General features: G+C 39.1%; 1 protein-coding gene across 1 annotated transcript in view; it reads right to left on the bottom strand.

Annotated features, from left to right (window-relative positions):
* Nucleotides 1-24,442, bottom strand: part of LOC306856026 (netrin receptor UNC5D-like) — a gene marked incomplete at its 5' end in the record, with an annotated part of 279,601 nt that overhangs the window by 19,201 nt on the left and 235,958 nt on the right. Inside the window, 4 exons of the mRNA XM_079394991.1 lie at nt 7,484-7,568; nt 8,939-9,343; nt 19,320-19,508; nt 21,350-21,385. Coding sequence (XP_079251117.1) covers nt 7,484-7,568; nt 8,939-9,343; nt 19,320-19,508; nt 21,350-21,385 — 715 coding nt within the window. The remainder of the gene's footprint in view (nt 1-7,483; nt 7,569-8,938; nt 9,344-19,319; nt 19,509-21,349; nt 21,386-24,442) is intronic.

The following is a 24,442-nucleotide window of genomic DNA, read 5'->3' as shown; positions in this document are numbered from 1 at the left end:
AATAAGCTTTCTATTGGTTTGTTAGGATAGGAAAATATTTAGCTGAGATGCAACTATTTGAAAATCTGGAATCTGAGGGTGCAAATAAATCAAAATATTGAGAAAATCACCTTTAAATATTGTCCAAATTAAGTTCTTAGCAATGCATATTACTAATCAAGAATAGGTAGGAAATTTACAAAGCATCTTCATGGAACATGATCTTTACTTAATATCCTAATGATTTTTGGCATAAAAGAAAAATCTATCATTTTGACCCATACAATGTATTGTTGGTTATTGCTACAAATATACCCGTGCTACTTATGACTGGTTCTGTGGTCCAGGGTCACATATGATAATTTGGAACAGCATGCAACATCAGACACAGAGTACAAGCTTGAGGTATGAAAACATCAGTTTTTAAATTATTACATACTGGAAACCTTTTTTTGTACCTGGAAAAATGATGTAAGCTATTGTTAGAAATGTTAATTCTGTACCTTGAAAATACCTTTTTAAAATGAATACACAAGTTATTAGTTATTCCAATTACTTCAGCAGACATACTGAGTACAAAATTAGTTTTAAAAGTCCTTATTCTTAATTTTTAATTAGTAAATAATGAACAATCAAGAGTGATGCAAATTCAATGGATAAAAACAGCAGGAACCCTGAAGAACATCCAGTTCCTAAAACTTCTGGCATCCTGTAATTAAATTATTTTAATTATATTTATTTGACTTTTTTTAAATAGCTGAAACTAGGAGTGTACATAGATAAAAAACAGGTTGAAAAAAAGCTGAGGTCAAGGGGGTATTTGAATATTGTTGTGGAGATGGGGGACCTTTGAGTCAAAACATTGATAAGCACTGATTTAGCATGCTCACATCGTAGTGTGATGTCCACAGCGCTGGTCTCAGGTCGACTACAATGCCATTGTTTCAGAGACACCATCTTTTTTCCCCTGTTGCGACAGGATGGCACAGCTGGCTGATAACCTGCTTGACTCGGATGTGTTTAACCACTCTCGCACACAGGCCCAGCATACTAACGCTATAAAAGTACATCTTTCTAAATGAGCCCCAGGAGAGCCGGTCGCACCTAGTTGCCTTCAAAATACAGAGCTGCCTCTGAAAAATATTGCCGGCTCTCAGCAGAGAGCGAGACTGACTGACTGCTGTATACAACGAACAGGGGCAAGATTGATGGTAAGAATGGGAAATTGAGGTACAGAAAGTAAGAAATGGGAATAAAATGAAAAGTGCCCTACTGATAACACCAGTGTGTTGTGTTTTGGTTGATAGTGTGATACCCACCATGACCACCTTAGCTTACTAGCTTCACCAAACAAGATGTTCCTGGATGGCAAGCTACTTGCTGCTAGTGAACAACAGAGCTAGACAAGTTCACCAGCTAGAAAAGCATTAAATCATCAGTTTGTGTGTGAGAGAAAAGCTAATTTCCTTTACCTAGTGCACTGCCTTGATGCCTACTACACTGCATGTAGCAAAAAAAGAAAAACAATTTTCTTACTTATTTGTCGTTTTTTAGTATAAATATCTAAACATTCTTGAATCAAGATGCATTTACCTGACAAGCAAAATTACTTTAGATATTAATTCTTGTTTTCTGAGAAATTTATCAGAATTTAGTTAGTTTTTGCTTACAACAAGAAAAAAAAAAAAATCTGCCTAAGGGGTAAGAAAAATAAACTTGCTTTCTTATTTTAAGCAAAAAGTAACAATTTTGATAATTTTTTTCAGGTCGAAAATATCAAATTAACATGTCATTACATGTGCTTCAACCCATGTTGTGCATCTTATTCGATGTCCATGTGGTTTGTGTTATGTGGTAAAAACATCTCGACAATTGAAAAAGAGGATCAGTGAACATAAGAGTTCCATTAGGAGAAAAGATATTAATTATCCAGTTGCTGCACATTTCCTTTCTTTTAATCATGTTGTGTCTTCCCTACGTTTCTTGGGGATCGAAAAGGTGTCGGTTCCACCACATGGTGATATTGAAACTCTTTTATTAAGATGTGAATTGTTTTGGATTGTGACTTTGCAAACCTTTTCACCCTTGGGGTTAAATGATGAAGCATTATTTAATGTAACGTTGTAGGGTGTTTTTATTGTATTGTATTTTTGAGCGTCTGTTTGGTTGTGAAGAAATTATATTGTAACATTATTTAGATATTGTCTTACATTGTGACATTAAAAACATGATTATATTTGTTTATAAATAAGGGAACATTGTTTATTTGTAATACTTTTGTATTTGTAGTACTTTCTATTGGATATTTGAGTCCTTGGTAGTCATGACGTATGAGTTGGTGATTGGTCCACATGTAGTGTCGATTACATTCATTGCTGGTGACTGTTTTTAAATGTCTTGTCTGTAATAGTATACATATGCTTGATGGTCAGTGAACCAGAAAGTCGCTGTTTCTTGTAATAATACATTTCTATATTTAGCATGGACTGATAGTGTGCGGGATATTATTTTTTATTTATAATTTTCTTCAGAAAACAAGACTTAATATCTTAAGTCACTTTGGTTTAAGTAAATGTATCTTGTACAAAGTAAGATTTTTTTATTTTTTGGCAGTGTAGGTAGCTGTCTTGTAAGGGAACACCCTAAATAGGACTATTATAGTTAACTAAATATATTAACTAAAACTAAAACCATAAAAGTATTTTATTTTAGCTAGTTTTCAAAGCAAAATATCTAATTTTCATTTAGTTTTTAGAGTACTAAAAAAACTCAAATTAAAATGAAAAGTTATAAAAACATACAGTGCTCTCCAAAAGTATTGGAACAGTAAAGACAAAATCACTCTGTTGGCTGTGGAGTCAAGACATTTACAAATATGATTAAAAGATTAATATGAGACAAAACTATAGAATGTCACATTTTATTATTGGGTGATTCAACACATACTGTAGATGTTTTACCAGCTAAGAAGTTCAGCACAAACAAAAATCCAGGATGAAGACAAGGGAGCTGACTTTGAGAGAAAAGCAAGCAATTTGGATGCTAAAGGAAAAGAGGAAGTCAGTTAGAGCTCTAGCAAAAACAAAGGGCATGGAGAAATCAAGAGTTTGGAAACCACCAGCGACACTAGCAACCAACAATGACCTGATGATACAACAATGACCTAATCGGCTGAGAAAACAACAGTAGGTGATGACAGACAAATCATAAAAGCTGTGAAAATGATTCCTAAAAGATGTGTCTGTAAAACCACCAAAAACTTCCAGAAAGCTGGGGTGATGCTCTAACAATCTACTGTCCACAGGAGACTTTGACACAGAATTACAGAAGCTACACAGCAAGATGCAAACCTCTGACCAGCACCAAAAATAGAAAGGCAAGATTAGAGTTTGCAAAAAAGCACAAAGGTGAGCTGAGTTTTAGAACTGTGTTTATGGACCGATGAGACTAAGATGAACTGGGAAAGTGATGGGAAAGCAAAAATGATGAGAAAAAAAGGGAACTGCAATGATTCCAAGCATACAGCCTCATCTGTAAAGCATGGTGGAGGTGGAGTCGTGGCATGGGCATGCATGGCTGCCTCTGGAACAGGCCCTCTCAACTTTACTGATGACTTAATGTATGATGACAGTAGCAGAATGAATTTGGAAGCGTACAAAACCATCTTGCCTACCAATATTCAAGAAAATGCCACCAGATTCATTGGGAAGTGCTTCATATTGCATCAGGACAAAGACACCCAGCTTTATATCAAGCTGATGTAAAGCTGCTTTGACACAATTTGCATTGTTAATAATAATAATATATCGCTATACAAATAATATTGACTTGACTTGACCCTGCCAGTTCAGTCAATGAATTTATAAGGGCAAAGAAACGGAAGGTCTTAGATTGCCCAAGTCAACCTCCAGATTTAAATCCGATTGAACATGAATTTCACCAGCTGGAGAGGAGAGTAAAGGCAGAAAATCCCCAAAACAAGCAACAATTGGAATTGGCTGCATTAAAGGCTGGGAAAAGCATTTCAAAGGATGAGACCAAGAGTCTGGTGATGTCTATGGGTCACAGACTCACTGCTGTGATTGTGCGCAAGGGATCTGCAACTAAATAATAGCTTTTAATCTTTTATATCTGCCTTATGTTCATCTGTCCCAATACTTATGCTCACATCAAAACAGCACTCACATCAAGTGCTGTTCTTTTTATTTGGTAAAACATGTATGTGTTGAAACGGCTAATAATAAAATGTGACATTCTGTAGTTTTGTCTCATATTCATCTTTTAATCATATTTGCAAATGTCTTGACTCCACAGCCAACAGAGCAATTTTGTCTTCACTGTTCCAATACTTATGGAGGGCACTGTATATAGGTATACAGGTCCTTTTCAAAAAATTAGCATATTGTGATAAAGTTCATTATTTTCTGTAATGTACTGATAAACATTAGACTTTCATATATTTTAGATTCATTACAACACAACTGAAGTAGTTCAAGCCTTTTATTGTTTTAATATTGATGATTTTGGCATACAGCTCATGAAAACCCAAAATCCCTATCTCAAAAAATTAGCATATCATGAAAAGGTTCTCTAAACGAGCTATTAACCTAATCATCTGAATCAACTAATTAACTCTAAACACCTGCAAAAGATTCCTGAGGTTTTAAAAACTCCCAGCCTGGTTCATTACTCAAAACCGCAATCATGGGTAAGACTGCCGACCTGACTGCTGTCCAGAAGGCCATCATTGACACCCTCAAGCAAGAGGGTAAGACACAGAAAGAAATTTCTGAACGAATAGGCTGTTCCCAGAGTGCTGTATCAAGGCACCTCAGTGGGAAGTCTGTGGGAAGGAAAAAGTGTGGCAGAAAACGCAGCACAACGAGAAGAGGTGACCGGACCCTGAGGAAGATTGTGGAGAAGGACCGATTCCAGACCTTGGGGGACCTGCGGAAGCAGTGGACTGAGTCTGGAGTAGAAACATCCAGAGCCACCGTGTACAGGCGTGTGCAGGAAATGGGCTACAGGTGCCGCATTCCCCAGGTCAAGCCACTTTTGAACCAGAAACAGCGGCAGAAGCGCCTGACCTGGGCTACAGAGAAGCAGCACTGGACTGTTGCTCAGTGGTCCAAAGTACTTTTTTCGGATGAAAGCAAATTTTGCATGTCATTCGGAAATCAAGGTGCCAGAGTCTGGAGGAAGACTGGGGAGAGGGAAATGCCAAAATGCTGAAGTCCAGTGTCAAGTACCCACAGTCAGTGATGCTGGTGTTGGTCCACTGTGTTTTATCAAGGGCAGGGTCAATGCAGCTAGCTATCAGGAGATTTTGGAGCACTTCATGCTTCCATCTGCTGAAAAGCTTTATGGAGATGAAGATTTCATTTTTCAGCACGACCTGGCACCTGCTCACAGTGCCAAAACCACTGGTAAATGGTTTACTGACCATGGTATTACTGTGCTCAATTGGCCTGCCAACTCTCCTGACCTGAACCCCATAGAGAATCTGTGGGATATTGTGAAGAGAAAGTTGAGAGACGCAAGACCCAACACTCTGGATGAGCTTAAGGCCGCTATCGAAGCATCCTGGGCCTCCATAACACCTCAGCAGTGCCACAGGCTGATTGCCTCCATGCCACGCCGCATTGAAGCAGTCATTTCTGCAAAAGGATTCCCGACCAAGTATTGAGTGCATAACTGAACATAATTATTTGAAGGTTGACTTTTTTTGTATTAAAAACACTTTTCTTTTATTGGTCGGATGAAATATGCTAATTTTTTGAGATAGGAATTTTGGGTTTTCATGAGCTGTATGCCAAAATCATCAATATTAAAACAATAAAAGGCTTGAACTACTTCAGTTGTGTTGTAATGAATCTAAAATATATGAAAGTCTAATGTCTATCAGTACATTACAGAAAATAATGAACTTTATCACAATATGCTAATTTTTTGAAAAGGACCTGTATTACCCAAATATATTTACAAAGAAAATGGAAAATTTAATCATAATAATAAAAACTATAGTTGTCAGGGTTCTGTCACTTCGGTCTAGTTTATTCATGGTTTTGTGACGGAGCCCTGACACTCCCTTCTTGTCTTGTTTTCTGGTGTTCTCTCTCGTCTGCATGCTCTGTTTCATGTTGGGGTGTGGTGTTCGGATCCTGGCACTCCTGTCTTGTTCAGACTCAGTTCTGGTTTCGTGTTGGGATTTGGACACTCACGCTCCAGGTTTGTTCTTGTTCTTGCTATAGGAGTGTGTGGTCTCGAGTTCGTTCGGGCTGTGCGCTCCTCTGTGAGTGTGTGTGTTTTGTTCAGCACGTGGTTCAATTTCGGCTTTCTCTTGTTTTGTCTTGTTCTGTGTTGCACGCAGCTTGTGTTTTTTTTTCATTGGCTGCGTGCTTTCATGTTTGTCATGTTTTGTGAACATGCAGCTTATGAGTCTCCTCATTTGCTGTGTGTTCGTGTCCTGTTTTGCACATGGCTAGTGATTTTGTTTTGCTGGCCATGTGCTTGTGTTTGTGTTTTGTGTGAGCACATGGCTTGTCTTGTTTGGTTCTATGTGCCATGTGCTCTCATGCCAATTGTCTTGACCCCACCCACCTTGCTTCCTGATTATTGGTTAATTTGCCCCACCTGTGTTTTCTCGTTACCCTCCTCATTTGCTCCCTTTATAATCTCCTTGTGTTTGCAGTCCTGTGCCAGTTTGTCGTCAATGTTACCCTGTTTGAGGTCCTGTCCAGCCTTGTCCTGCCTTGCCAGTCTATTCTCCCCTACGAGGTCGTTTTTGTTGTTTATTACATTTTTTGTATTAATAAAGCCCTTTTGCCTCCTGCAATTGAGTCCTCGCTCTATCCCTTCACCCACACCTGACAATAGTAGTATTTCAATCATACTGAAATAACATGGTAACACTTTACTTAAAGCATTTATGTATAATTCATTATAAAATTAGTTTTAAAGCATTAATTATGCCTTGTAGTGCACCTTATGATGCAATATACAATCTCATGAATAATTGTAACCACAATTATAACTTATCAATTCATTGTTACACTTTGCATTTTAAATTCTGTTATAATTATTTCTGACAAGATATAATGTATTACAACACACATTATGAATAAATCTAATGCATTATAACCTTTAACAACCCTTTATACTGCATTATACATAAAGGCTTTAAGTAAAGTGTTACCATAACACTAAACCTAATGGTCACTGGTTTTAGTCAATTTGTTTTTTAATTCTTTTTATCAATATTTTTCAGTATTGCATGACTGATAAGGTTTTGTCTATGTACTGTATTTCCCTACGTTTCTTGCAGTTCTTCAAAATAGAATTTGGCAAAAAAAATTTATTTTACAAGACAGCATAATTAAGTTGCATCAGCCTCCACGTCGGGCCTTAAAATTCTCTTTCCGCGGGCAGCTCTGTAGGTTTTGGAAGAGAGCAGAAGAGCGAGTTGAATACATGATTTTGTGCGTCAGTGTCCTGGATATATTACCTGGAGTCCTGCTGGGTAATGCTCATGTACAGTTCCCAGGTTGTGTCCTCTTCAATCGCACCGTGAGGCACCAGCAAACTCACACCTAGTCCAAGATCAGACACACACACACACACAAAACCAAACAATTTATATGATCTGACAACATGACGGAATGGGACTTGGATGCTAAACTGGAACAAACAAAGTTCCTCTTTTGGAAAAACCCTTAATTTCCCAGAAGCCCTTTGAGTGGAATGAATAGTTTGGCACGAGGTTGGAATTTAGAAACAGCAGAAATTTTTTCTTGTGGGACTCGTGCATGACAACACATCTTCTTAAAAATCAATTCAAAACCTTCCTTAAGAATGCTTGTGTACAACGCACATGTGCACACACCTTGTGAAGTGACAAGGCACCTGTAGAGCTGTTAGAGTCACTATTCGTCTGTAAAGGTCTTAAATAGGATGAGCGAGAACTACAGCACGCTTCAACAGATGCACTAGCCTCTAACCTTTCTCACACACTTCTGCCAGCCTGTCAAGGCTCTTTACTGCATGTGACAGGATCAGAGGTGAAAAAGAGCAAGGGAGTGTAAAGGAGGGAGAGGAGAGAGAGAGAGAGAGAGAGAGAGAGAGAGAGAGATGGGCCCTAGAGACTCCTAAATCAATGCCGCCCTGCTGGTCTGTCTGCCTCTCTGTCAGTTGCCCCCTCTCTCAGCCACTGGGTGCTGTGTGCACAGCCTCGCTAATGCACAGCACAGCCACTGGATATACTGTACGTGAGAGAGAAAGACATGAGAAGAGAAATGGAGATAGAACAAAGAAGAAACTGGTGTGTGTCTGCATACCAGCTTATCTCTCCCTAGATTTATGAAGCAAACCATTTTGGCCTAGAACCACCACTTAGACAGGACATGTAAAAAACCAATCACGTTTTTAAAATTACTTTTTACTTTTATGAACATTGAGAACAATGTGGAAAATCTTCAGGTCACCTTGTTATATGAAAAAAAGTTAAACAGAAATTAATCTATCTAGTAAAGACATTAGATGCAGTTCTAACACTGAATTCATCAAAAATATTTACACACTAATATTAAGTAGCACAAATATTTTTAACATTGATAGTAATAAGAAATGCTTTTTGAGGTGTATATATATATATATATATATATATACACTGTATATATACACATATATATATATATATATATATATATATATATAATTTTTTTTATATATTTTATATTGTAGAATATATATACACTACCTTTTTTCTAATATTATATTTGATATATTTTATCTAATTCCCAGTAAGCCTTCAACAATGGATTTCTGAATTACAATTCTTTCATTCTTTCACAACTCACTGCTGCTGCTGAATTTCTGCTGTTGTTTTGCTGCTGCTGCTTTGAATTCTTGAATTCTTGAATTCACTTCTTTAATCTTTCTACAGCATGCATTAAACACACACCTGCGTTGGGCACCACCAGTCGCCCTCCACCATGCCCGAACACCCCGCTGGTCCTGAGCGGTCGCTTGCCAGTCATCATACTGGAGACCAGCGCTGGCTGGACGGGAGCCAGCTGGCTCTTCCCTCTCCCACCCAGCGTGCCTCCACCGCCGCCGATCTCCTGCACCACACCGCGAGGAAACGTTTGGGAAGGGGCTTTCACATGATACTCTGCCCTCTCAGACACACCCAGAGAGACCATAAAGGAGCTGTGAACTTTGACCTTGAGGTCAGGAAGGGGGTCGAAGAGTGCAGGTTCAGGGATGAGCTCCTTCTCCATGGAGTCAGGGAAACAGATGGGGCCGGTGTAGGTCCGTGACACGGTCAGGTCTGGCTGCATGGAGGAGTTCATTAACAGAGGGTTACCTGGAACACAATGTATGGTAGACAGGTCAATGACATGACACTCATTTGTTTTGTCTCAATCTATTACACTATGTACAGAAATGCATTTAAAATGCTAATCATACATGGAATGACTTCAATACACATCTTATGATTAACATGTTTTTAACTTTTGAAAATGTATTTATTTTTTGTTGGGATTAAAGGGTTAGTTGAAGGCTGACACAGAAGAGAAGAAATCGTTGAATAAAGTCGTTATTTTTGTTTTCTTTGCACACAATTCTTGTAGCTTCATAAAATTAAGGTTGAACTATTGATGCCACATGGACTATTATAACAATGTCCTTACTACCTTTATAGAATTGACATTTTTGAGTGAACTATCCCTTTAAAGTAATAATTAGGTGGCATAAACCTTTAAATTAATCTTTTATGATATATATTTTGTGAGGCTGTTTTGTTTGTATTGTCTTGATTAATATTAATATAGAAAACCTGTTAAAATAATAATAAAAAGCTTAAAACAAATTTTGACTAATAATTTATGAGTACACTCACCTGTATTCATGGTGTATGGAACAAAATATGCATTATTATTACTTAAAATATGAATTCATTTAAAAAGTTTTTCAATAAATTACACAAACCAACAAGAATTCTGAAAAATATTTGTCTTTTTTTTTTTTATCTTATACATCCTTGGATTGACTAAGACACTGCTTGAAACTTGACAAATTGCATTACATTGGCTGAAAACAATTTTGAATGCTACCCTTCGATTATTCATTAGTGCACACTATAGGCCCAGTAGTATCTGTACAGTAGGTCTACACATAACATTGTGTCTTTATGTTGATGAGTAGACCTTCACAGAATCCGACCCTGCAGAATTCAACTGAAACCTCTGCAGGCTTCCAAGGAATTCAAACATCCATCATTCAAAAAGATGTCTACAGTATATCCCTGGGTTTTGCATGTTTGTTTAATAAATCATTTAATATTTAGCAGACATTAAATATTAATCAAACATTAATAATTTAATAATGCTTACAGTTACCAATATGAGCGTAGTACTCTCAGCAACTTTTAACACATTTAAATTCATTCTGCAGGATTCCACAGATTTTTTCCCACAATAAGCTAAGAATATATTAAAAATGGAACAGATTCTGTGTTGGCCCAGTGCTAGGGAAACACAGCCCTGTTTTTGTTTGTTTTGAGTAGAGTTCATTCAGTCCAGTGGCTCAAGGTTTGGCTGATTAGTTTCAGAAAAAAAAAGAAGTGTTACCACTGACACCCTTTCAAAAGACCTGCATATTCTGCCAAAAGTAATAATACATTTATTTATTTCTTAGGGAAGCAACAACATCTATGCTATCAGACATCAGTCGTAAGTAAAATATATTACACATGTATTGTTATTACACATTTCAACAACTCTACAGCAAGTCAGCAAGTCTAATATATGATTGGCTAAATAAATTAGATAAAATATATAATAATAAACAATCTTACAATATCTTACAATCGGAGGAAAACTGGAGGAATGCTGCCAATTTTATATATATATTTTGTTATGGTGGACCACTCTGTGACAGGTGATTGTCCAGATAATTTCTTGAATATTCTTGAACATCTCCCAATCAGCCTGCAACTTTCATGCAAGACAACACTCACATCACACTGCAAAACAGATAAAGCAGTTCCCTGAAGCTAAGAACATTGAAATAATGAAATGGCCGGGCCAAAGTCCTGATCTAAACCCGACTGAAAATCCTTGAAGACAAAGTTATGGTTAAGAAACCCAGTGCAGTTACCAAACTATGGAAGAGACTGGAAGAAGAATGGACCAAGACAAAAACTATAGAATACCCAAGACGTGTCACTTGTACAGTTTTGAATGGGGAAAAATGCAACGCTTAATATGGCCACTCTATCGCAGGAAGCCCCGCCTTCTGAACGAAAGAGCCAATCGCTAATCAATAAAGTCAGCGCGTCACTGCAGCTGCTGTTAGAAGACTCGGTTGCTATAGAAACAGTCAGTGTTCTAAGACGTGCGCTCAGGACTGTGCATGCAAAAAATACGATTTTTATAACACTATTTGAGCAAAAGAAACTACATTTATGACACAGTCGTTGTCAGATTTCATTGGTGATTTCAAATATGAAATTTAATAGTTAGCTTAGTGAACAGTTTTGGAGAATTTGATGTTTCCCCATTCAAAGAGATAGGAGTTGCACTTGGATGCCCGAGAGGCATTTCAAAGATGGACGCCGAGTGACATGACTTGCCTTAAAGGGACTTTGACCAAGATCACACCAGAGCAGTGTGAGAGACTACTGATGACCTGCAGCCACAGATGTGCCGAAATCATTCAAAGCAAGGGCCTTTACACTTCCTACTAATTTCTGACAGCTGTAATCTGTTAGTTGTAATCTTCTTTCATGCTACAGTGGTTATTGTTCTATAATAAATAAAATAAAGATTTTTGTTGAAATGCCTTGGATATTTTGTCAAACATGTTAGTAGAACAATGGTATACGTACAGCTGATACACTTTAGAAAAGGGAACACATATTCACTATTAACTACAACAATTCCCTCAATAAATTCCTAATTTGCTGCTTATTAATGGTTAGTAAGGTGGTTGTTAAATTTAGGTATTGGGTAGGGTTGGGTAGGGATGTAGAATAAGGTCATGTAGAATAAGGCATTAATATGTGCTTAATTATTACGAATAAATGGCTAATATTCCAGTAATATGCATGCTAATATAAGCAACTAGGTAAGAGACTCTAAAATAAAGTGTTACCATATTTCAGAAAAAAATAAAGTATTTATAGATTGTTCTCTAATTTTGATCTCCATATATATATATATATATATACACACTCACCGGCCACTTTATTAGGTACACCTGTTCAATTACTTGGTAACACAAATTACTAATCAGCCAATCACATGATAGCAACTCAATGCATTTAGGCATCTAGATGTGGTGAAGACGACTTCCTGAAGTTCAAACCGAGTATCAGAATGGGGAAGAAAGGGGATTTAAGTGACTTTGAACGTGGAATGGTTGTTGGTGCCAGATGGGCTGGTCTGAGTATTTCAAAAACTGTTGATCTACTGGAATTTTCACGCACAACCATCTCTAGGGTTTACAGAGAATGGTCCGAAAAAGAGAAAATATCCAGTGAGCGGAAGTTGTGTGGACGAAAATGCCTTGTTGATGTCAGAGGTCAGAGGAGATGACTGGTTAGAGATGATAGAAAGGCAACAGTAACTTAAATATCCACTCGTTACAACCAAGGCATGCTGAATACCATCTCTGAACGCACAACACGTCAAACCCTGAAGCAGATGGGCTACAGCAGCAGAAGACCACACCGGGTGCCGCTCCTTTCAGCTAAGAACAAGAAACGGAGGCTACAATTCGCACAGGCTCACCAAAATTGGACAATAGAAGATTGGAAAAACGTTGCCTGGTCTGATGAGTCTCGATTTCTGCTGCGACATTCAGATGGTAGGGTCAGAATTTGGCATAAAGAACATGAAAGCATGGACCCATCCTGCCTTGTCTCAATGGTTCAGGCTGCTGCTGGTGGTGTAATGGTGTGGGGGATATTTTCTTGGCACACTTTGGGGCCCTTAGTACCAATTGAGCATTGTTTAAACGCCACAGCCTACCTGTGACCATATTAATCCCTTTATGATTACAGTGTACCCATCTTCTGATGGCTACTTCCAGCAGGATAATGCACCATGTCACAAAGATCAAATCATCTCAGACTGGTTTCTTGAACATGACAATGAGTTCACTTTACACATTCACCCGATCTGAATCAAATAGAGCACCTTTGGGATGTGGTGGAACGGGAGATTCGCATCATGGATGTGCAGCCGACAAATCTGCAGCAACTGCGTGATGCTATCATGTCAATATGGACCAAAATCTCTGAGGAATGCTTCCAACACCTTGTTGAATCTATGCCACGAAGAATTAAGGCAGTTCTGAAGGCAAAAGGGGGTCCAACCCGGTACTAGCAAGGTTTACCTAATAAAGTGGCCAGTGAGTGTGTATATATACACACACACACACACACACACACACACACACACACACACACACACACACACACACACTCTATAATTCAAGACACTATGTTTTTTAATAGCAGTCAATGAGACAGATGCTTCCCAGATGGTGGGCGGCATCTACCAGGAGGTTCTAAGTAATTCATGGTAACCAGCCAAACCTTCATGTGTAGCCCTTATAAAACTCTTAGCATAAAATTGAGACAAAAACAATTCTTGAAATTATGAATTATGATGGAACCGAATGTCTCCAGTTATCAAAATGAACTATCAAGACAAATGCAACAACAATCTTTCGATTATTAGAAGCAGCTGTTCCAGCAGTGTGAAGTGATCCCACTTGTTTCATTACAAGCTCAGCTGAGAGCTTTGACAGATCACGAAAACGCATCACACTCACACAGAAGCACCTCAATCTGTTTTATTCATCAAAAATTGACGGTTGAACGAGAGCACTTCCCTAAGAGAGGTGGCGAAAAGAGGTGTGAGAGGGACTCATTTTCTCTTTCTCAGATTGGACGGAGGCCCAGGAGGATAGACTGCAGCTTGCACTTGAAACCTCTCCTTCGGCAGATCTATTCAAAATCTAAATGTGTGAGAGTTGTCACGGAAGGCTAAAGGTTCCGATCTCCATGACAACAGTTGTCTTGCTTGATACGAGCGTCTATCAATGTCGTTCTCTGCTGTACGCGTATTGGCAGCGCTGTCAAAAATATGTCTCCTAGGCAACACAGTTATTGCAACAATATTTCAACAGTTCTGTGGAGTTGTAAATGCATCAGCGAATGAGTCAAGATTTCCATAGTGATCAGATCTCCAGGCAAATGTATTTAAATTGAATGGCATCAACTAGCACATTTCAGTTCATTAAATCCAACTATCCGTTCATCCATACATCATTATTGCTTTTCAGCAATCAGCTATGACTAATGTTATGTGGCCTAATTATTATTCAGTCTGACTGATATGGTTTATAACGTATCTTCCTTCACTTTTTGGATCCCATCTAGTCTTTTACCCATTTATCCATCATTTCATTGATGTCTTTAAACATTTGACGGGTACACTGAGGCATCTATCACCTCGCTGTGTTTAGCTCTTTGAAACTTCTTGTCAAGACATCTGGTGATACGCGTGCGTGTTTGTGTGTCTGCTGTGATGGTGGTGATTAGTGGGCCGAGGAGAGTGATAGCACTGTGAACAGCCCCTATTACTGAACAGACAAGCAAGAGAGAACTAGTGCTCCACTCTCTGCACCCCTCCATCAACATCAATCTCTTTTTCTCGGGGTGTCAGATGGGCCAAAGGAGAGGAGAAGAGAGACATGGAAAGTAAATCAACTAACACCCTCTAGCTCTGGTTTAGAGCAGAGAGGCAAAGAGACAAGAAACAGTGAAGTGAGGGAATGTTCTACATGAAGTTCAGAGATCTTTTTTTGGAAAGGTATGTTTTTCTTACCCAGGTGAATGGGAAGCAAAGGGCTCTTAAAATGTTTTTTTTTTCATTAAGTATAATTAATTTTGAATTATATTACTTAATTATATGACTCTTTTAGCAAATGGTCAGAGGAAAGAGGTGCTTAACTCTCAGAAAATGTTGATTGTCAACTGTAGGAGATCCAGTGGTACTTTAGTAAAGGAACTAATTCTCACTATTAACTAGTTGCTTATTAGCATGCCTGTTATTAACATACTGGCTGTTTATTAGTACTTATGAAGCACATATTCTGCATGACCATATTGTACATCCTACCCAATACCTAAACTAACTTACTAACTAATAATAAGCAGCAAATTAGGAGTTTATTAAGGTAAAAGTCGTAGTTAATCGTTTGTTAATAGCGAGAATTGGACCTTAAAAAGTGTGACCAATCCAATAACTAAGTGCTAACTATGCGCTAACTACCAATTAATTTTAAAGTTCTTAGAAAATGTTATAATTTTATATTACATAGCTTTTAGATTTAAATTAGCACTAACTGAAATTTTGCTACCAACATACAGTGGGGAAAATAAGTATTTGATACACTGCCGATTTTTCAAGTTTTCCCACTTACAAAGAATGGAGAGATCTGTAATTTTCATCGTAGGTACACCTCAAATGTAAGAGACAGAATATAAAAAAAAATCCAGAAAATCCCATCGTTGTAAGAGAACTGTTGTGTGTGTGTCATGTGTTCCTGCCTCTTGTGCCCATATTTGGTTTGTTTCCTGTTCTCGTTTCATGTAATTAGTAGTTTATTCGTGTCCAGCCGTGTTCGTTAATTTACTTGTGTATTTATAGTCCTGTCTGTGTAGTGCCATTTTGTCTGGTCTACTCGTTACTCCCCGGTGTTCCTGTCAGTGTCTGCCTTGCCTTGTCCTGCCCTGATGTCCTAGTAAAGTATGTTTTTGAGTTACATCCTCGTTTCCGTGTTTCCTGTGTCCTCCCTGCTGTGTGCACCGTGACAGAAGACCAGACCAGTACAGTAAGCGTCGTCCCTTCACCGCGTTTTGTTTTGTCAAGTTTTTCTAGTGTTTTTTTTGTTCCTGTGTTTGGTGTTTTTGCCCGCCGTTCGCGGGTCTCACGCCGCGGTCCGTGAGGAAAGCACACCCACTGTCCGTGGCTCCCCCAAGTCATGCCGGCCGCTCACTCCAGCCTGCCGTTCGCGGGAGGTGAGGCCGCCGTCCGCGGATCACCAAGCCCGCCGTTCGCGGGAGATGAGGCCGCCGTTCGCGGATCACCAAGCCCGCCGGTCGCTGGAGAGGAGGCTGCCGTTCACGGGAGTCATGCCCGCCGGATCGCCGCTGACTCAATGCCCGCCGGATCGCCGCTGACTCCAGCCCCCCGTTCGCGGGAGATCACGCCGCCGTCCGCGGCTCAAGGACCCCGCTGTTCGCGGGAGATCACGCCGCTGTTCGCGGCTCACCTTGCCCACTGTTTCGCGGGGAAGGCCAACCCGCCGTCCGAAGTCACTCGGCCCGACACCGGTTGGGGCTTCCTACAGCCCACCGGTCCCCGCCGTTGGGATGGTCAGCCGGCCGGCTGCCGCCGTGGTTGTCGTGGCAGCCGGCTGCCGCCGTATTGACCAGTGACCAAGGTCTTTTTAATAAATTCCATTTCGTTTGGTTCCCGGGATCCTGATACCCCCGAGCTGCCCCATGGAAATTTTGGGGGGGGTAGAAGGGTTCCGGTTGGAGTGGCCGGGCCGAGGAACGAGGCCATGGGCATGAGGACCACCTGCCATGGCTTCCTGAGTTACACCTCGGCCTGCGGCCTTCTGTTCCGCGCTGGAGGCCCCGTTCTGTGTATGTTTGTGTCTGTCCTGAGGGGCCTCCAGAGCGCCCACCCCCCCTCCCTGATGGAACTGAGTAGGCTCGGGACGAGCCTTTCGGGAGGGGGGAGTAATGTAAGAGAACTGTTGTGTGTGTGTCATGTGTTCCTGCCTCTTGTGCCCATATTTGGTTTGTTTCCTGTTCTCGTTTCATGTAATTAGTAGTTTATTCGTGTCCAGCCGTGTTCGTTAATTTACTTGTGTATTTATAGTCCTGTCTGTGTAGTGCCATTTTGTCTGGTCTACTCGTTACTCCCCGGTGTTCCTGTCAGTGTCTGCCTTGCCTTGTCCTGCCCTGATGTCCTAGTAAAGTATGTTTTTGAGTTACATCCTCGTTTCCGTGTTTCCTGTGTCCTCCCTGCTGTGTGCACCGTGACAATCGTATGATTTTTGAATAATTAATTTCCATTTTATTGCATGAAATAAGTATTTTATACAATAGAAAAATATAACTATATTTGGTATAGAAATCTTTGTTTACAATTACAGAGGTCAGGCGTTTCCTGTAGTTCTTGTCCAGGTTTGCACACACTGCAGCAGGGATTTTGGCCCACTCCTTCATACAGGTCTTCTCCACACTGTAAAAAGTGATAAGTTGACTTAACTTAAAAAAATTGAGGAAACCCGTTGCCTTAAAATTATCAAGTAAATAATAATTTAAAAAAATAAGTTAAGTGAACCTGACAATTCACTTAACTTCATTTTTTTAATTATTATTTACTTGATAATTTATCACTTTTTGGAGTGATTAAGTTAAGTCAACTTATCACTTTTTACAGTGCAGATCTTTCAGGGTTTGGGGCTGTCGCTGGGCAAAACGGAGTTTCAGCTCCCTCCATAGATTCTCTATTGGGTTCAGGTCTGGAGACTGGCTAATCCACTCCAGGACCTTGAAATGCTTCTTACGGAGCCACTCCTTAGTTGCCCTTGCTGTGTGTTTGGGGTCATTGTCATGCTGGAAGACCCAGCCATGACCCATCTTCAATGCTCTTACTGAGGGAAGGAGGTTGTTGCCCAAAATCTCATGATACATGGCCCCATCCATCCTCCCCTCAATACGGTGCAGTCGTCCTGTCCCCTTTGTAGAAAAGCACCCCCAAAGCATGATGTTTCCACCCCCATGCTTCATGGTTGGGATGGTGTTCTTGGGATTGTACTCATCCTTCTTCTTCCTCCAAACACGGCGAGTGGAGTTTATACCTAAAAGTTATATTTTGGTCTCATCTGACCACATGAACTTCTCCCATGCCTCCTCTGGATTATCCAGATGGTCTTTGGCAAACTTAAAATGGGCCTGGACATGTGCTGGCTTGAGCAGGGGGACCTTGCGCGCGCTGCATGATTTTAATCCATGACGGTGTAGTGTGTTACTAATGGTAACCATTGAGACTGTGGTCCCAGCTCTCTTCAGGTCATTGACCAGGTCCTCCCGTGTAGTTCTAGGCTGATCCCTCACCTTTCTCAGGATCATTGGTACTCCAAGAGGCGAGATCTTGCATGGAGCCCCAGTCCGAGGGAGATTGACAGTCATCTTGAATTTCTTCCGTTTTATAATAATTGCGCCAACAGTTGTTGCCTTCTCACCAAGCTGTTTGCCTATTGTCCTGTAGCCCATCCCAGCCTTGTGCAGGTCTACAATTTTGTCCCTAGTGTCCTTAGACAGATCTTTGGTCTTGCCCATAGTGGAGAGGTTGGAGTCTGACTGATTGAGTGTGTGAACAGGTGTCTTTTATACAGGTAACGAGTTCAAACAGGTGCAATTAATACAGGTAATGAGTGGAGGATAGGAGGGCTTCTTGAAGACAAACTAACAGGTCTGTGAGAGCCAGAATTCTTGCTGGTTGGTAGGTGATCAAATACTTATTTCATGCAATAAAATGGAAGTTAATTATTCAAAAATCATACAATGTGATTTTCTGGATTTTTAAAAATATTCTGTCTCTTTCAGTTGAGGTGTACCTACGATGAAAATGACAGCTCTCTCCATTCTTTGTAAGTGGGAAAACTTGAAAAATCGTCAGTGTATCAAATACTTATTTGCCCCACTGTATGTGTTAGGTCTAACAGTTTAAAACTCAAAGCGAGACAAAAACATTTCTCAAAATGATAAATGATGATGGAACTGAAACTTGCATTTGTCTCTGTAGTTCATTTTGATAAATGGAGGCAACTGGGGATCAAAATAAACTATCAGGACAAATGCAACAATCTTTCGATCATTAGAGCCAGCTGGGTGAAATATAAAATAAAAATAAAACATAAATAAAAAAAATTAACAAGTAAAGCTTACGAGCAAAACTGTGTAAAAAGAAAATTGTATCCCCTTGTTATTTTTTTGTTTGTTTGTTTTAAGCTGAAAAGTATATAGTGAAGCTTAGAACAAGAAACAAACTGCATTAAAAACATCTTTAACATTTGAAAGGAGTTTGCTGGTTACACTGCTCAAGCTGAATTAACTATAGGGAAAATAAAAAGTAGAAATAATTTGCATTTGTTTTTCACAGTTCTACCTTGCAAACGCTGTAATTATGGCATATGAGTCATACATGCACTTGAATCAATTAAAAGTTGTTGCTTTCGCTCACCTTGCCTGGCACTTTTGAAGCTGAAGGACTGAAATCCTCCGGTCAGCGCAGACGAGTCGATGACATCAACGCCATACTCACTCTGGTTCCGCCGGTACAACGTTACAGCGATGACCAGCACGACCACGGTAACTACACCAGCAGCCAGACCAGAGTACAGCGCCACATCATTACTGCTCTCCATATCAGCTAGAAAAAGAGAAAACACATTTAAAGAGAAATACACAATGACTAAGTAATGACTGTGGTTCTTTTGAAAATGATTATATAAAGGCATTTACTTATTCATATATTTATTCATTATATCAAATAGCTCAGGGATCTCATTTTGATGTATACAGATGCAACACAGCCACAAATAAATTACATAACCATAAAACACCTTCATCACAGAAGTCTGGCTTTCTCTCTTAGTCTCTCTAATGCTCCCACTTTCCCAGACACCTCCAACGCTAATGAAAGTTCTCTAGCGATGGGCCATTACAATCAGCCCTCGACCGCACACCTGACTCTCAACACGAACATACGCAGAGAATCTGGCAAAGCAAAAACCGCAAACCTTCCACAGGGATTTCGTGACAACGCAGCTCATTATATTATCTCATCTGTAGTGATTAGGCCCTGTCTGCCGACTCCTTCACACAAACAATTCAACCAGGACACTCTGAACAACAGACAGAACAAAGAAAAGCTAGCATGTCGTTTCTGAGCATTCAAAAGCCTCTATACGGGTAGGGAACATCAGACAAAGCCTCCGGCTATGAAAACACTAGCCAGAAACATGTGGAGCTGCAGTAACGGCAAACAGAGCAGGTTAATTGGGAGCTCTGGAAAAGTTTGGCAGACTAATGAATCTCTTTTGCACTCGGGTTTAGATATTTGCTCACTTTGCTGCGTGTCCTTTTTGTTTTCCTTCTCCTTTGGTGTGTAACCCCCTCGTTCCCTTTCTCTGGAAGTCCCATTCTTTGTGACTTTAGAATTGAGTTCAGATAACACACACACACACAAACAAATGGTTTTCAATTTCTTTTGGTGTTTTCTTTTATAACGTTGAAACAGAAAGTGTAGGCTGGGCTTCAAAATGCACACACTATTTATTATTCATCTTTTTTTTTTTTTAAGAAATTAATACTTGCTTTATTATTCAATTATTCAGCAAGGATGCATTAAATTGATTAGTGACTGATTTTTAGATCTTACTTTTTTCTTGCAATTCTCGCAAAAAAGATTTCTGAGATTACTTTTTTTGACAGAGGAAAGAGTTCTGAGTTTATATCTTGCATTTATAATGTTTTTTTCTCAGAATTGCAAAAATTGAGAGATCACAATTATTACAAGTCACAATTATGTTTATTTTTATTATTCCGTGGCGGAAACAGACTTCCATACATAATAGACTTCTTTCGAAAACATTTAATAAATCTTACTGACCCCAAACTTTTGAATAAATAAACAAATCGTAAAAGGTTACGTTTACTGAGTTATGTTTGACTACGTTATAATCATGATGTGGACACTGACATTCTTCAAGCAAAACCTGTCAAAGATGTTTAATCTTTGCGGTGCGTCATTGTCATGTTAATGTGGCACCGTTTCAGTCATTGAGTCAGCACTCTGAAAGCTGTCTTTAAAATATCATCGACTTAATTGGTTTTCCAGGTTGTTTCAAATGGCGTCCTGGATGATGATTCACTGTAAACCTAATTGTCAGGGCATCAACCCAATGTTGAACAATGTCAGTGTGGAAACGAGCTTATGTAAAGGTTGCAATAAGCTTGTTTGTCGAGCGTGACTCAGAATGATGATAACATTAAAAGGGGTTAATTACACAGACACTGTGAACAGAACGATCATATGAAGATGGATGATTGTGATGCAATGCGGCTTTATTACATCATGCTTCATATGCCTGTGAGCATATTCAAAAGTAATGCAATGCATGTAAATTAAATTTTAAAACTGAAGTTTAAAACAAATCAAAGCAAAAAAGAAAAGAAACACAGATGAAAGGTGAAGCAGCAGTGACTCACCTTGTGGAACCTTCCCATCATGGAGCAGCTTTCTGTCTGCAAAAAAGACACGTATAACATACTGTGAGGTGCACAAACGCTGCAACTTTCAGATGCTCAAGCATAAACAGTGCTCTAAGGCATATTCGGAAGTTGCAAGAATCTGTTGGAGATATAAAAAGCCCATTTGGTGTGACGATGCATGAGCTGATCAAAGTTACGCGAGAAGAGACCTTAGAAATCCTCCTCGCTCTTTCAAAAAATGAATTTTGAGAATTATGTAGGAGGTAAAAAAAAGACAGCACTGAATCAAGCTGTCTAAACACAGATCTACATATGTATGACGGTCAATGACAGGCATGTAATCAGGAATCGCTGTCAAATCTTTTACACAAAATTACCACTCTGAAAAGAACGTTACGGATGCATTAGCGTGTGTGGTTGTGTGTGTCCGTATTAGGTGTAGGAAATTGGTCTCTGATAGGGATGTCTATCACCGTTGGGCTTTAGACTCAGCTGCAGAGGATGGCAAGGTGCACACCCTCCTCCCTCAGGGGATGGAGGCAGGAAAGATTGATTAAAGAACTGTCAGGATGATGAGCGAGGAGGATTAAAACAGAAGATTTCTGCCTCTCCCAAGGAAATACAAAACGGCCTGTCAAGTGCTGCTCGTCTGAGGGCTTGACTGACTGGTTTCATTCAGGCGCTGACAGCCTTCCACAGAGCACTTGTCTCCACTGATCTAAACAAAAGTGAGATGATTTTTTACTGCTCTGTGTAACAGAGGAAGTTGGATGAGCTGTATAACAGAAAATCAGGACCATATTGAGCCTCTTTATACATTTTACAACCACACACAGCGTCATATAAAGTAGAACGAATTACACCATCCATAGTTTTTTTTCAGTGACTAAGTCAAAATGAGAACAGAAAAAATATATTTTTTTTCTATTTAGCTGTTTTATTTATTTCAGTCTAGTTTAGCCTGGTGGTAATGAAGATAATGAGGATAGCAGTGCAATGATGATGACGATGACAATGATGGTAACGCAATGACGACATTGCACCCTTGGTAAATATGATCAAAGGAGACTGTGAAAATTAATCTGCATTGTTAATACTTTTGATCTTTTATTTAAAAAAAATATCTAAAAATCTAACCTTTCATTGGATAATAAGAATTTAAAATGGGGGAAAATATCATTATGAAATAAATGTTTTTCTCAAATACACGTTGGACACAATTATTGGCACCCCTAGAAATTCTTATGAGTAAAATATGTCTTAAGTATATTCCCATTCATATTCACAATTTTGAGCACTCCAGGGTGATTATGAACATGAAATTATCAAGCCATGGCTTCCTGTTTCACAGAAATATAAATAGGAGGGAAAACAAAGCCCAAATTTCCTTAATCATCCACCACAATGAGAAAAACCAAAGAATCAATTTTTACTAGAGCAGTAAAAATTCCCATTTCCACCATCAGGGCAATAATTAAGAATTTCCAATCAACAGAAAATGTTACGAAACTGCCTGGAAGAGGACGTGTGTCTATATCGTCCTAATGCACGGTGAGGAGGAGAGTTTGAGTGGCTAAAGACTCTCCAAGGACCACAGCTGGAGAATTGCAGAAAATAGTCTCGGGGTCAAAAAATAGTTGAGTCTCAGGGTTTCAAGACAAATTCTCCTAGCTCATCCAAAAACAATCTCCAGCATATTCAGTTATCAGACACGACTGGAACTTCAAATGGGACTGGCTTCTATGGTCAGATGAAACAAAAAAATTAGCTTTTTAGCAGCAAACACTCAAGATGGGTTTGGTGAACACAGCCACAGGGATAAAAAGTTCCCCATGTGTACAATGAAATATACTGCTGTATTTTTGATGTTGTGGGCCTCTATTTCTGCTGGAGGTCCTGGACATCTTGTTTAGACACATGGCATCATGGATTCTATCAAATACCAACAGATAAAAAATCAATAAGTGACTGACTCTATTAGAAATCTTATAATAGGCCATGTTTGGATCTTCCAACCGTACAATAATCCAAACACAAACCTCATAAACAACACAAAAATGGGGTCACTGAGCACAAAACCAAGCTTCTGCTATGGCCTTTCCAATCCTCTGACCTGAACCCTGTAGAAAATGAGTGAGGTGAACTGAAGAGAAGAAGCACCAACATGGAGCTGTGAATCTAAAGGGTCTGGAGGGATTCTGGATGAAGGAATGGTCTCTGATCTGTTGTCAGGTGTTCTCTAACCTCATCAGGCATTATAGGAGAAAATTTAGAGCTGTTAAACTGGCAAATGGAGGTTTAAAAAAGTATTGAATAAAAGGGTGCCGTTAATTGTGGCCAATGTGTATTAGAGAAAAACATTTATTTCATAATGATATTTCCCCCCATTTTAAATTGTTAAATAAAAGATCAAAATTATTAACAATGCAGATTAATTTTCACAGCCTTCTTTGATCATATTTACCAAGGGTGGCGACATTTTTGGCCATGACTGTATGTATATATATGTGTGTATATATATAAAATTTTCAAATTTATAATGTAGATGTAAAAAATTATAGAAAAAATGTAAAACAAAATTGCATACATACATACATACTGTACACACCCACCCACACACCCACACACACACACACACACACACACACACATATATATATATATATATATATATATATATATATATATATATATAAAAGACTGGAAATTAACAACACCCCACACTGTAAAAAATTTACATTTTGAAAAATTGTGGAAACTGACAAATAAATATTGGCTCAACAAATTGCTTCCCAATAATTGTCCCCAAACAAACAAATGCATTGTAGTAATGTTAGCTGAAGTTCTGAAGTTAAAATAAAAAATATATATTCACCGAACATATTAAATTGTGCTCTGCCAATCTATCAAGCTGAAGTGAAAAATCTGTGCTGGCTGAACAAGCTTTGCAGCAAAAAACGCCTGTACGCATACGCCTGAGAGAAAACATTTGCTTTAGTGAATTCAAATTCCTGTGAACGAGAGAGCGGAGTTGATGCTGAAGGGCGACAGAATATCATTTATAGATGGATTTTCTATCATTAAAGTTAT

This window comes from Barbus barbus (assembly GCF_936440315.1).
Source record: "Barbus barbus genome assembly, chromosome: 36".
NCBI classification, from domain to species: Eukaryota; Metazoa; Chordata; class Actinopteri; order Cypriniformes; family Cyprinidae; genus Barbus; species Barbus barbus.
Note: the sequence above shows the minus strand (reverse complement) of the source record. Positions and strands in the feature narration are given on the sequence as shown.